The 14,746-nt window shown below is 36.0% G+C and overlaps 1 protein-coding gene across 1 annotated transcript; it reads right to left on the reverse strand.

Annotated features, from left to right (window-relative positions):
• Positions 1-5,727: 5,727 nt before the first annotated feature.
• Positions 5,728-11,823, reverse strand: LOC132179867 (cyclin-J18). The gene is made up of 9 exons (XM_059592658.1): positions 11,740-11,823; positions 11,557-11,633; positions 11,149-11,248; positions 10,972-11,070; positions 10,299-10,316; positions 10,153-10,223; positions 9,901-10,027; positions 9,717-9,777; positions 5,728-5,900 (listed from the first exon to the last, which is right to left on the reverse strand). Exons 1-9 carry the CDS (start codon positions 11,821-11,823, stop codon positions 5,797-5,799), a joined length of 741 nt encoding a protein of 246 aa, XP_059448641.1. The 3' UTR covers positions 5,728-5,796.
• Between the last annotated feature and the right edge of the window lie 2,923 nt (positions 11,824-14,746).

Below are 14,746 nucleotides of genomic sequence, written 5' to 3' on the forward strand. Positions count from 1 at the left end.
GTTGTATTTGGCACAATAATCATGGTTACCAAGGCAATATCAATCCATGAATAAAATTCATGATTGGTATGTCGAATTGCCTTAATTATGTGTCAAACACATAATTAACATTTGTGTGGTATTTTGATTTTTTAACCACGGTACCACCCTTGTATGATTTTTCAATCATCACAATAACCCACAAGCAATCAAATGATTTAAACAGAATAAAAATTTATTTATTGCTAACTAAAGATTTTTACAAGTCAAAACTGCTTGCATGATTTTTATTTCTAAATTCGTTGGCGAATGTTCAACGGACCATAACTCATTCAATATAACTCAAAACGCAAATCCGTTCAAACCATCATGTCAACCACAAGCAGGAACAAATCCCAAATAATTTTTAGGACTTGGCCATAAACATCTACTACAAATCATAATTCCTATACGCCTTGCTGAAAAATAGTAACTTTGTTTTGAATCCAAAATGTAATTAAAATTAGCAATCGAATTCTAAACGACTTGAAATTTTCCAATCTAGATCCTAACATGCTAAAGAATATGTTCCAAATCTTAAACAAATTTTTAAATCTTTGGAAGTCATCGGAAAAATTACAAAGCTTAGCAAAAAAAAAAACACCAAAACAAAATAAGAAAAACAGTTTTCTATATGATGTTCTTCACCATGTTTTCTATAAAGTGGGCTCTCATACCACTTGCTAGGAATAGGTATGCAAATAAAAAATTGCACATTTGAAAATTCATATTCCCATGGCCAAGAACAACTTTAAGAAAAACATGTGAAGAATAATTTCTATTTCAAATTAAGAATACTTACTTGAAGATCTACGGCCACACCTGGCTTTGGGCAAAATCTTTTTTCTTATTCTTCTACAAGAACACCATAGATCTTAAGGATAGTGAAACATTTAGATCTTCTCACCAATGACTGATAATAACCAATAGAGTATGAACTCTTACTTTGTAATGCCTCAGTGAAATCAATTAACTAGTAATTGACTTCATGGTTTGCCTCCCTAATCTAATTCCAAAACAATTAGATTTGATCAGTAATATATATTTTGATGACTAGTCTCTAACTGCGATATTTGGAAATCTATCTATATTATGATGCTCTAAGTTTCACTTTGGTTGTTATGATTGTAGATTTAAATTATTGCTGTCTCTGTCCTTAGTCAAAAGTTTTCTGCTGCTGGCTCTCTTCGAAGAGGATGAGATCCCTGAGTCTTGTTCCTCGTGGAATAAGGCTGGAAGGTGAACCATTGAGTCCATTACTAGCTAATTGATTTCACTTGGACGCTATAGTGTTGTCACCAAACTTACGAATAAGAACAACTATTCCATCACACCACCATCCATTCATAGTAATAGCTATTTATTTTCTTAATGAAATATTTATTTCGCGGACCAAATGAGCCATAAGTGTTTAAAATCCCATATTTTCCCCCTTTTTGGGAATTTTGACAATTCTAACTCTACTATAAACATTTTGGCATTAATTATGATGACCTTAATCCTAATTTAGTGGGGGTATTACAGGATTGTTGGGAAAAGACAATTTTTTTTTTTTTAAAAAAAAAAAAGAAAGAAAAAAAAAATGACTGTTGAGAAAAGATGAATTGAAAAATATGATCGTTAGGGAGATATATATATTTTTTTAAATATGACCGTTAAGAAAAGATCATTTTCAAAATATGGTTATTAGAGAGAGAATAAAGAAATAATATTTAAATGAACTAATGAAAGTTGACTACAATATAAAAAGTGAAACGTAGGTATTTGAAAAAGTGGGTGGTTTGTGGTTAAAAAAATTTAATTTTTTTAACTAGAATTTAGCTAAAGATTAATAATTCTCAACATTAAAAATGACTGACACATCATTTATAAACACTAATATTATATTTAAAAATATAAAAAGACTCCAAATAACACCTAGAAGGAGATTGAATAAGTGTATGCAAATAATACGCGGAATTAAAAAATAACAAACATGCAAACATTCACCAAATATAGTTGAAAGCAATAAATCAATTAGACACATATATTTGGTAACGAAGTAAAAATCTTTTGAAAAACCAGCCAAACTTAGAAAATCACTAAAAGAAGATCCGGATTACAGACACAAGGAAACTCACAACCCTTTGCAAATCGTAGATTCTGTAAGATTAACAAGCTTCCCACTTGTCTCCTAACTCGACGATTTGTGATAAAGACACAACATTTTATTCTAAGAGAGACTAACCTTAACGCTCAATATCTTAAACATTCTCATAGCACATGTGATTCTAATGTAGAAATTCTTACAATTTTGTGCATAGCATCTACAAGAAATCCTAATACAAGTTGAAATAGGAAGAAATTCTTGTACAAATCGGGATAAGATTCGTCCAAATTTTTTTTCTTATATTGCAGGACGATTTTTGCATAATAAACGTCCGAACTAGGAAAATCTTATTTCACAAAGATTTGTTTTATTTGAGTTAGCTTTCCAATGCCGCTAATTTCATCTCAATCTGATACTTGAGCTGGAAATTATGGTTAAAATACGGAGACATGTGTAAAATACAGAATTTAATTAAATTCATTTTTAACTCTAATTAAAGAAATTCCTATTTAGTCATTTCCTTGATTTGATTAAACTTAATCACATTATATAGGTTTTCTATAATGATTGGTTAGGCTTAACAACATCTTTTAGGTCTTCTCTAGATATCTTGTATGTACGTACATCAGATGAGCATCTTGGGAAGTTCTTCACAATTATGCCTTGATCAAATTATCCCCAAAACAACTTGCATCTAGAATTGTTTTCTCACTGAATTAGCCAATTCAAAAACCTAACAATATTCATCTTAATAATTATCGTATTTGTTCCAGATAGACACGCCTATTGTCAGTTTGGTGGTGAGATTTTAATAATAATAATAATAATAATAATAATAATAATAATATACTCTTAATGTGTTAATGAATTTAGAGAGAGATGTGATAATGGTGTTGTTGACGACCATGGTCTAACATAAGAGAAAAACAAACAACAACACCTGGGTTTGGATAATACAGTAGCCATGGACCCAGCAATGTTCATGACAATTATAAGATAGGGAAAAGATGCCAATCTTGACTAATTCAAGAGGGATTTCTCATGGTCCCGCTTCTTTTCTTTTCTTTTTTATTTATTTATTCATTTATTTATTCTCTTTCAACTATGTGATTACTATTCTACCCACCCTCAATCATCCACGATATCATATCTAGCTCATTTATGGAAAATAATTTCATGTTATCAGGATCTTTTCATTCCTATTCTTTACATTTTGACGGGAGTACGTGAGAAAGGGTTTTCTATTTAAACAGAAGAGTTTTATCCATATAGGGAGCTCATTTGTGAAGCTCTTCACACGGATAAGAGAGCATCTCTTACTATTCTTTTATTATTATTCGTCTCTTTTTTTAAACAAAATATCATGAGGTCACATCCCTATCCATAGAGTTTCTTATGTAAGAGGATTATAATCTTTCATCAAAAGTTAAAAAACTATTTTTGTCAGGAAGGTCATGAATATTCCAGGTTACCATTTAATTTATGTTATAATCTCAATGGGTTTCCCTATTATTCCCACCATATAAAAACTCTGTACAATTGTTTGGTATCATATGAGACATCTGATTTTCTGCCAAAAGGCCATGTTTGTCTCAAAAGTATGAATCCAAAGATTACTTGTACCAAAAATAAATAAAGAAAAAAGAAGAAAAAGGATGCTTCTTCCAAATTACCTCCCTCCTCCCACCCTCACCCATCCTAAAGAAGGCGTTATAGTGAGTGCATTGAATGATTGAATTCCTACTCATAAATCATGTCGCCAGCTGAAGTTTTGAATATTAATTTCCTTACCACTTCACTTCTTATCAGGAGTTAGAACAACCAAATTCGAATTGAGAGTTGAATATATGAGAGAGAGAGAGAAGGGAATTAAAGGACAGGTAGAAATTAAAGAAATGGCAATGAATAGTAACTTGTCCATAAAAATAATGGGTAAAGATCAACAGTGTGGTACCAACTTTTCCATAAACGAAAAAAGAAAATATGGTTGTTGGGTTGGTGGGAAAGACAACAAGTACAATTTTGCAGCTTGCAGGGTTGGGTTATTCAGAAGTATTAGCCGGATACCATCGAGGGCAGCTTTGAAGGCCGATATTATGGAGTTTGTTAAGGTCTAATCAAGTTTTAGGTGAGAATTATAGTGGGTATTAAGCATCATAAACAAATTAGCTTAACCCTCAAATCAAGGTCAAATAACACTCAACATATTTATTTTTGAAAAAAATTAAGAAGTGGTGTGTTTTGTATATTTTTTTTTTGAAAAATATTGTGCTATCAAAAGTGCTTTGAAAGTAATTCGTTTGCAACTGTTTCATGAAAAGTATGGTTTTTTATGTTTGAGGGAAAAAGAAAAAAATTGGAATGGTAGCCGACATTTTTTTTTTAATTAAATAAGAAAAATGGTTACAAGAGACGATCCTTCCCACTTAAGATTCGAAAGAAGGAGTGGAAAATCTTAAAAACAAAAATGGGATAAGCTTCTCAGTAACAGACCCAAAACAAGTGATTCGGTCATTTTAAAGGGTCACACAAGATGATTACATAAGCAAAATATGTATAAATTAAGGCAAACATATTTGAACTCCTACTAAGAACCAACAACAATCTCTAAAAAGAGGATGAAGCCAAATATGTACTGTCATAGTCCGATGTAGGACCAAACAAACATAGCCGTTTTCAATTACCAAAGTCTTATGGTACTAAACAGACGTATTATACCATGCAGAATGAAGAATAGCTCCTACCTTTCTAGAAAAAAGAAAAGGTTCTTATGATGCATATTATCAAATCTCTCTCTCTCTCTATATATCTCTCTCTAAAGTATCGAGTTTAAGCACATCAAATCTTTCAATATTTATATATCAAAACAAATCACTGCAACATAATTGACTTTTACAAACGACACAATAATTGTTGTTCAAAGTCCAATGTAGTTGCTAAAATTTTTTAGCAATAACTAAGTTTTTGTAGCCAGGTTGTTGCAAATTCGTGAATAGCGACATCAAAAGTCAAAGTCGTTGTTAGAAGTCTAGTTTTAGCAATAACAATTGTAATACCTAAAAGGGTCAAAACCTGCTGCTAACAGCCACGTCTTAGTTGCTAATTATGCTAAAAATACAAACATATTGTGCGAATTGTGACAATTAGCGATGACACATGTTACTAATTGCTACATTTAGCTAGAGATATACATTCCTTGTTGTTAATTGTTATTATCTTTAAATGCTAACCACAACTGGTTTAGGTAATTATCAGATTTTCATAACCCTAACACCACTTTAAGTGGTTAGCGGTTTTGAAATAATCGCTAGTTAGCCCTTATTGGAGCTCAAACCGCACTGCACAACTGCCATTTAAGTATTTACGAGCCTATTTTAGTATTTTGATCATTCTTTAGACCCCTTTTTAGGGTCTATTTTAATCTTACCGAATAGATCTGCCGCCGTGTGGTAGGAGGCTAGGAGCCCACAGCTAACAAAGTGTATAACAAAGTACTTTTCTGGGTTTGGATGGATGGATGGTATGGTATCTCACCATCATTTTTCTTCACAATTTTATGGGCCCCATCTTTACATCCACCTTAAAGACCAAAAAAAAAAAAAAAAAAAAAAAACCCCCAATATAACGTAAATCTAAAAGTAGCTTTACACCGTATCCATCAGACTTTAGTGCTTGCTTGTAAAAATCAATCAAATGCCCTGTAACAGAGACGAATCAGGCTGAAACACGTGGTTCAGAATGTCTCTGACGATTTCTATAATATCCTCTTCTTCGCATGATGTTACAAACTTCACTGCAACCACAAAATTTCCTCAGTTAGTGCTCAGTAAGTCAGTATGTCTGTCGGGCAATCTATACTTCACCGCCGGATTGCTGGAGAGATTGAGGATTTCAGAGTATAAATTAATTAAACAATTTATGGTATTAGGAAGTTCAACTTGTGATGTACTTCAGTTGGGCGGTGAATCATTAAATATGATTCCTAAATGTTCAAAAGAATGTAGGTGGAACCCACTTGACATAGTGTAAGAACAATTTTTTACCATAAGTTTTGGGTTTTTGATGCTTCATTGTGACAAATTTACAAGCTCAAGCTTAAGTAGCCTTGTTATTAGACAATTAGAATGAGTCTATCGTTTATTCAAGTATTGTTATCTTCTGATTAAACGTTAGTGATCATGAATAAGAGCGTCGAAGAGTATTATTTTTTTTAACTTCAATTTGAAGGAGAACCAAATCCCTCTAAAAATCTACCTTAATATATTCTGCCACATCCTTGATATTTAGGTGCATGAGAAATGTTACACTTCTCAATTTTTTTTTCTTCAAAAGTTGATTTCAAAATAATGTGTCTCTATCTCATGAGTTGGTAACATAATTTTCAAAATAAAAAATCTCATGTGATATGACACATCATTTTGGAAGAAAGAATTTGGGAGTACTTCTTTTAGGTGCATAACAAAAAGGGGAGGGGGTGATATTGAAGACAAAATTAAACAAAGAAAATTTAACACAGTAAATACAGGAAGTTACCATGACACAAAACACAAGCAAAAATAAAATAAATAAAATAGAAGAATGGGAGTACTGGTACAGAAACAGAAAAAGGTAAAAATGGTTCATATTATTTAAAAGCATGGGTACAGGAAGGACCTAAATTAGTAACCCAAACTGGATCTCTCCATTTTAAAATAGTGGAAACGGAGAGGATCCTTCTCCACTGGGTACTGGATAGAATGGGTGTATTGCAAGAAAGCAATAGTGTACCTTGAAAGGAAGATGGCTAACTGAAAACGGGTTAAAGGTGGGCCGAAATGGGCCCTTGGCTAATATGATCCTCCCCGTCATCATAGATTCATAAGTGGTTCAGTAGATTATCTTTTGGATAAAGATACAAGCAATATTGCACAGAGACAGGCTGTAAGAATCCCTCCTACCTTCCCCACCCACCAAGTCATAAAAAAGTTTCCACCTACGACGCAACAGATCCAAGGGTCATAATACCCTTTACTCATTGCATTCGCACGTGTAGTTGTCCTCTCTACATCCCCACCTACGGTATTTTATGGTACGCGCTCTTGAGAAGAGGGAATGTCCAAACAGAAACTGCCAAACACCTTAACTACCTATCAAATCAGATTGTGACAAGAGTAATGACATTATATGGTGCGGTAGGATCCGGCTTGGGTCCTGTAAATAAAAGAATAGCATATCTCCTATTGTTTTAGGGTCTACATTTAGGGTAAACACCGCAACAAACTCCCTAAATCCTGTTGTCTTTCCTAAATGTACCAAAAACTCCCAAAAAGCCTCTTACAACAAGCTCTCTTGGTCTTTTCCTAAACAAATGGCAATCCAAGGGAACCAAAAGTCCTACCCTAAATCTAAGATAGCAATTTTGCTTCCCTTACTATTAAGAATGCTTTCTCTTTCCTTTTCTTCCTCTCCATTTCCCCTTACATTTATTTTAAATAATAATTAAATGTCAAAGAAAGCTATTGTAGAGTTTGATTAAATCGAAAAAAAAAAAAAAAAATCTAAAAAAAATCTGCCAAATAACATTTAGAGCGTTAAGGATAACTCTAGTACTTCGCTACTCCTAGGGTGCGCTTGGGAGTGCGTTTTTTTTTAAAAATAATTTACGATTTTAAACCAAATCGCAACTTTAGGGTGTTTGGAATTGCGATTTTAAAAACGCAAATTTTAAAATCGCAAAAAAATCTGCGATTTCCATAAGCTGATTAGATGGTGCTTATTTGAAAAAGTGCGAATTTAAAACAAAATCACGATTTCTATTAAAAAGATATTTGGCGCAATAGTTACATTTTTTAGAACGGGAATGAAAAAAATACCAAGAATACCCACCTAAAATATATTAAAACCTTTCTTTTCTCTTTTTTTTTTCTTCATCCTCTCTGTCTTGTTCATCCTTATTGGTAATTTGGTCATGAAACCGCAATTATATGCTAATGTTATCCAAACACTCAATTGATAAAAAAAGTAATTTTTAGTATGTTTTACTAAATGCCTGTGCGATTTTAAAAAGTAGCAATTTTAAAAACACAATTTTTAAAAACGCAATTTTTAAAATCGCACTTATTAAAATCGCACTCCCAAACGGACCCTTACTCGAGTCCCGGCCCTGGCTCATATCTGAGTAAATAAATGAAAGGGGCCCATAAGCGGGATTTTGCGGAAACAGCTCAAGGCCCACCCACAGGGGAATCCAAAGCAGAGAGCCTAAAAACGGGGGGCATGGCATATTTTACAGTTCAAATATGAAAATCACCTTCGGCATCACTATCAGCAATGATTCCGTGAAGTTCGCGTACATATTGTACAACGGACCACAAGGGTGTCAACTATTGCGTCTAGTAGATCACAAGATTGATCATCAGATATGGCGGGTGGGTAAAAGTCAACATTGATGGCTATAGAATGGGAGAAAGAAAGATCACTGGAGTCCACAACAGAACCGGTGCATAAAGGCAAGCTACCTTCTGGAACACTTCCCCAAGAGGATTGAGAATTGGGGGCCCCGCCAATTGAGGAATTGGGGGCCCAATTATCTATAAATGGGCCTCATTTGTTTGACAAGTCCACATCAGCCTAGGACCTACAAATGTAAAGCCCAAAAGAACAAGAAATTTGACCCCAAAGGTTTCTATGTAAAGACCATAAATTGGTACTACTCTCCATAAATATGCCGTATATACTAGGGCAATGTTGGAAGTCCCACATTGCCTGGTATTAAGGAGATGGGCCATTTATAAGGTTGAGGAAAAACTTCAACTCCTAAGCTAGTTTTTGGGTTGAGTTAAGCCCAAGACCCATTTTTAATATGGTATCAAAGCCTAACCCAATTAATTGGCTGTGGCCCACCGTCACCCATTGTCGCACGTGTTGGCTTAGATGTCGTCCCGCCACACGTGAAGGGGTGTGTTGGAAGTCTCACATTGCCTGGGTATTAAGGAGATGAGCCATTTATAAGGTTGAGGAGAAACCTCAACTCTTGAGCTAACTTTTGAGTTGAGTTAGACCTAAGACCAATTTCTAATAATACACAGTCACCACACAAGTATACCTACTAAATAGTATGAAGTCTAAAAGACGCGTTGGTATGGGTTGATCCTATATGGAAATTGAATATGTATGACTTTATCCAATAAATTGTCTCTCAGTCCACATTTTATAGCATCATTTTTGTATGAGGGAAACATGACAAAATCTTCAGATTCTGTCCAAAGCCCGCATGCTTCATCTGGTTTTCCAATATGCTTGTGGAACTCCGGATATCAGTTCCTCAACTGAGGTAGTCATGAGTTGGATATGGCAAACCATTGGGGTTTGACCCCAACTTCAAAAAGGCACCCACAACCGCATTCTTTTACCCCAAGGGTTAGTCTAGTGGTTCTTTTAACACATGATTTCCTCTCATGTAGGAATGAGCTCGACTCTCCCCACTAGCATCCAGCCAATTATATAGGGCCACCTCTGAAACTTGGCAACCAGGACTGTTGTAGTACTTTTAACGGTTTAAGAGTCTACTTTGGTCCAAGTTAATGCAGAAAAACAAAAAGCCTGATAATATTTATATGCAGTCTCTTACCCCAAGGAAGAACAGGAAACTCCCATCTCTGTTTAGGGACCGTAATGACATATGAAGCAACCTGCAATTGACAGGAAAATCTTACCCCAAAATATCAACAACAACAAAAAAAAAGAATAAAAAGAAAACAAATTGACTCAATATATTTATTGGAATTTTAAATAACGAAAAAACAGGAACATGCCAAGATTGATGCAGCAAGAGAACAAGGAGAACTATAACGAATTGATGTCTCCTCCTTTTCATAGAGAAGATCCATGATATCCATGCATGCTTCAAAGTCCAAAACTTCCCCAACTTTTGCCACTCCCCTGAACACAAGAAGATAGAAAAGATGTACCAAGATGAACCATAGTTATATAAATCAAGTCAAAGAAACCATATTTACATGACTGCTTAATGAAAGAAACTACAGCTCAAGAACCAAGGAACTTACTTGAAATGAATATAAAGCTCCTGAAAGAAATTGAAAGCATTGTTTGCTGTACCAATCTCAAAATCCAACACCTTCAAAACCATAAATATACCATGTGGGTTGAACTGCAATGGTGCAAGAAACCTCTATGGTTCAATGGGATTTACCTGCAATAAGACCAACTCCTACAAAATATCCTCATCAACCAGAGATAACATAACAAAATAAGGCTCCCCATTTTGAAAAAAACAAAAAAAACATTATCAGTACTTTCAGGTGTTTGGCTACACTTGAAAAACTTGCTCAATCAGAAAACATTTTTGGTCAACTGTAAAAACCACTTTTTTCTGTAAAATGGTTTTACATTTTTTTTTTTTAGGCATAAAACATTTTCTGGCTACTGCTCTTCTCTTAAAAGTCCCACCTCCCGGGCGAACACCCATGCCATGACACACTCCAGACATCAATCCCTCTCTCGTCAACAATAACCCCTCACCGGAGCTACCCACACAAGCATTAGGCACCACCAGAGCGACCCTAGCCAACGCAACCCTCAACACCCCTGCAGCTGGATTAAGAAGGCTTTGAGACTAAAAAACTATTTAAGTAAGTTTTGTTTGAAAATGATTTCACATTTTCAATGCAAATCAAACATCAAAAAATGTTTTACTGAACACATTTTAAGGTGACAGCCAAACACATTTTAAGGTGACAGCCAAACACCGAAAATTTAGTAGATTTTCTAAAAATGTTTTACTTCATAAAATATTTTATATCGAAACAAACAAAACCTAAATAACAAGCAGTTTCCAAAACCATTGTAGAAAACGAGTTGCTTACTGCTTCTAAGAAATCTCGAGTAGCAAAATGTTGTTCCTTGATAGTTTTGTCTCCCAAAGACTTCAAACTTTTCACAGACAGTGGACGAGAATCATGTATCTACAAATATGTTAATACGGTAAGCAGCACCGAAAAAATAAACGAGAGCCTCCGCCAAATGAAAACATGAAAACCCACTTTGCTTGAAATCCATAGAGAAATAAGAACAAACAACTGCAAATTGCTCTCTCTTATTGGTTGCAAAAGCCAGTTTGCCGTGTCATCGCCTTGTGCCAACCTTTACAAGAACAATGCAACTTTACATTTAACCAAAAATTAAAAATTATAAAATCAAACAACTCTATTTCTGTTGCAAAAAAAGTACGACACATGATCACTTGGGAAAAGTATTAGAAAAACCACAGTAGCATATAGAGAGGAAATTGATCTTTCCCTTATAAAAATCCTACAATTAATCACAATTTCGGACTTAAATTCAATAAAACTTAAGAAACATCGGACGAATTCCTATGATTATATATACATGCGTGTGTAAATCAGTAATTGAAACCTTAAAAAATAGTAAAACTAAGAGCGAAATAGGACCTGGACAAAGAGGGGTAGAATCGATCAGCGAAGAATGATAATGCGGCGTATTTGACGTTCGGCGCGACCTCGAGTTCCTGTTTTTGCACAATCCATAAGAAAGTGAAAGAAAATTTGCTTTTAAGTGTTTGGGAAATAATTGGTGGTGGATTGCGTGAAGAAGTAAATGATGAGATTTCTGACCTGAGAGCATTGGATGAGGAACTCTATCAGTCGAAGCCGCATGTGTGTGCTATGGAAGGTGGAAGCGGGAAGCCGATGATTCATTTTGCCGCGATTCTTTTCTTGCTAAAATGGTTTTGCAGGAAAAATTCAAATATATATTAACTACTTGGGAGTGGCCTTCAAAAATAGTTTTTGTTGATACAAAATATATCCAAAGGCCCAAATAAAAGGGCAGCTACGTGTGGAAAATCCAGCCCACTACTCATACAGGATCTACGTTGCAAAGCCTCTTAGTATAACATCATTCTTAGCAGACTTCTTATAAGGGAGTCTGTTCCTTAAGTTTAGAAAATATGTCCAAAAAATCGCAAAAAATGTAACACAGCAGACACCCTAAATGAATCATAAATATTATGATTTTTTGGGTTCCACTATTACAATCCTTATGATTATTAAAATAAAAAAAAATGATTCTCTCTCATCTCTCCTCTCTTCTCTCATGAGTTATGTCTCACATTTCTCTCTTATCTCTCCTCTCATATATATAATATAATTAAAGAAAAAAACAAATATTTTAATAATATAGGGAATGATTAAGGGAAGCTATTGAGGTGTATTTTGACATAAGGAAGTAAAAAGTAGTTTGGATCCTTAAATGTAGGGAAAATGACAAAGAAGCTGTTGAGAATGCTCTAAGTATCTAAAACTTACACACTACAGCACAGTCCACTCCAAACCAAGCGGTTGGCAGCAATATCGTGCATATCTAGCAAATCAAGGAAGCCCAACTATCCCTCAACAAATTAGATATGGGATAACACACCAGATCTCATCGAAATGAGTCCAGGTGCATGAGGGGAGCATCATGCTACCTCTCAAAGATTATTATGGGAGAAATACCCTCTCAACAAACTCAATCCCACCTTCCAAGGGTGGTTACAAATATTTGAGGAAAGCAAGTGAAAGTGCTGCGAGGACTCTCACTTTCAAGCTCTATCTATAAAAGGAACACACAACAATGTCAAGGACATGGTGAATTCTATCCTTGACTATTCTCAGCTAACGACCACCACACCCCCCACGTCGTGGCCTTCCACTACTAATCCATTTTTGCTCTTAGCAGGCTTTGGAATCAAGTTGCTATCAGGGTTGACAACTGTCTCAACAGTTGGCGCTGTCTGTGTGAAACGAGGATTATCTAGACGATCCAAAGTTCAAATAGGACAAAAGTCACGAATGGTAGCCATGAGATCTCAAAACCAAACCGAATATACTATCAACATGACCAATGTTCCCCCTCTTCAGCCTGAGAACACCAATCAACGCAACATCGGCAAGCTCGAAACTGAAGAAACTCCAACTGCATCTCCCATCTTTAGGTCACACTTGCCAACCAACAGGCGCCTAGAAACATTGGAGTTCCAGAATGAACATATATTGGAAACTATGGAGTTACTACTGCAGAGGAGTTTCGAGAACCGGCACCAAAAGAAGGACTAGACAGAGGACGGACCACAGCTTGAAATAGCCAATGGACCTAAGAGGCCGCCCACAACAACAAAGGACGAACCACAGCCTGAAATAGCCAACGGACCTAAGAGGCTGCCCACAACAACAAAGGACGGACCACAGCCTGAAATAGCCAACGGACCTAAGAGGCCGCCCACAACAATAGAGGATGGACCACAGCCTAAAACAGCCAACGGATCTAAGAGGCCGTCTGCAACAACACAAGACGGCTCCACTGATACTTGTACTGACGCTTTCTAGGCACATTTCAAAGCCAAGCTGGACAACCTAGCCTATCAACTTAATGGCTCCCATGCTGCGGGCGGTAGCGATTTCTTGGAGATGGACCTTTCATTCACTAAGAAGGTAGCGGAGGCTGATCTGCCCAACAAGTTCAAATTGCCACACATGGATCGCTATGATGGAAGCCGAGACCCGGCGGACCATCTTGAAACATATAGAGCTCACATGGCATTGTAAGCCTCGTCCGACGCGATCCTTTGCCGAGCATTTCCCCTTACCCTCAAGGGAGTGACCAAACGTTGGTTCAGCAGTCTGTCGCTAAACTCGATAAGAACTTTCTTTCCCATTTCATTGTTAATCACCGGTGACATATTTGCTAACAGTGAAGTAGGAGTACAATGAGTCATTGAAAAGTTACATGGCTCGATTCAACTGAGAGAAACTCACGATCGACGACCCAAACAAAAGAGTGGTCCTCCCCACCAAGAAATCTGGAAAGGCTCATGGTGAGAGCCAAAAAATTTTCAACGTCGAAGAAACCATAAAGGCTTTTGCGGAAAAGCAAAAAAGGAGAAGTCTCCATAAAAAAGGAAGGATAGTCGATGGTTTGGCAGGGACGTACGGACCCCCAGAGCAGAAAATCATTTTGCAACATACCCCGTTCCTAAGTAGAGCAAAACTAGGCAGACTTGATGGGCCATTCCTTGTCGACAAACCCAAAGGGCCGTTCCAACCCGACGGACTTGAAAGTCCGTTCAAACCCAACAGACCTGAAGGGTCGTTCCTCACCAACAGAACAATGAACACTCTACTCATGTTGACATGTCTAATAGCCAATAGCCCCATGAGCTCGTGATTCGGACAAAGATTGCATGGTCTTTACTTTTTCACTGGATTCTTGCTTTGACAACAGTAGATTTGACGCTCTCCCATGATGGATCTTCATAGATTTGTGCCCCCCATAGCAAAAATGTGTCCTTCGGTAGCAGATCTACATTCACCTTTGATAAATCTAAAAGATATGTTGAATGCTTCTCCCTCTTTTTTGTATATATATTTAGCCTCTTGTTTTCCTCAGATTTGTTATTTTTATATGTGTGCCCCTGTTTTCTATTGTTAAAAGAGCTACAATCTCTTTTTCGTTGCTCCATTGAACTGTGCACCTCACATAGTTGCCCTCAATACGGTAATCATATAGCTATTAGCCATCAGTCATGTATGATGCTTTCAGCTCCACACTTTGTTCAAAGCATACTGACTTAAGCATTGGAGA

This window comes from Corylus avellana, chromosome ca4 (assembly GCF_901000735.1).
Source record: "Corylus avellana chromosome ca4, CavTom2PMs-1.0".
In the NCBI taxonomy this organism is placed as follows: domain Eukaryota; kingdom Viridiplantae; phylum Streptophyta; class Magnoliopsida; order Fagales; family Betulaceae; genus Corylus; species Corylus avellana.

Bases quoted from the DNA above. Each gene is read 5' to 3' on its own strand.
- LOC132179867 (XM_059592658.1), bottom strand. From the start codon at position 11,823: ATGAATCATCGGCTTCCCGCTTCCACCTTCCATAGCACACACATGCGG. The intron at 11,634-11,739 runs GTCAGAAATCTC...GTGCAAAAACAG, and splicing joins TCCTCATCCAATGCTCTCAG to GAACTCGAGGTCGCGCCGAA. The intron at 9,778-9,900 runs GCATGTTCCTGT...TGTCAATTGCAG, and splicing joins CTCTTGCTGCATCAATCTTG to GTTGCTTCATATGTCATTAC.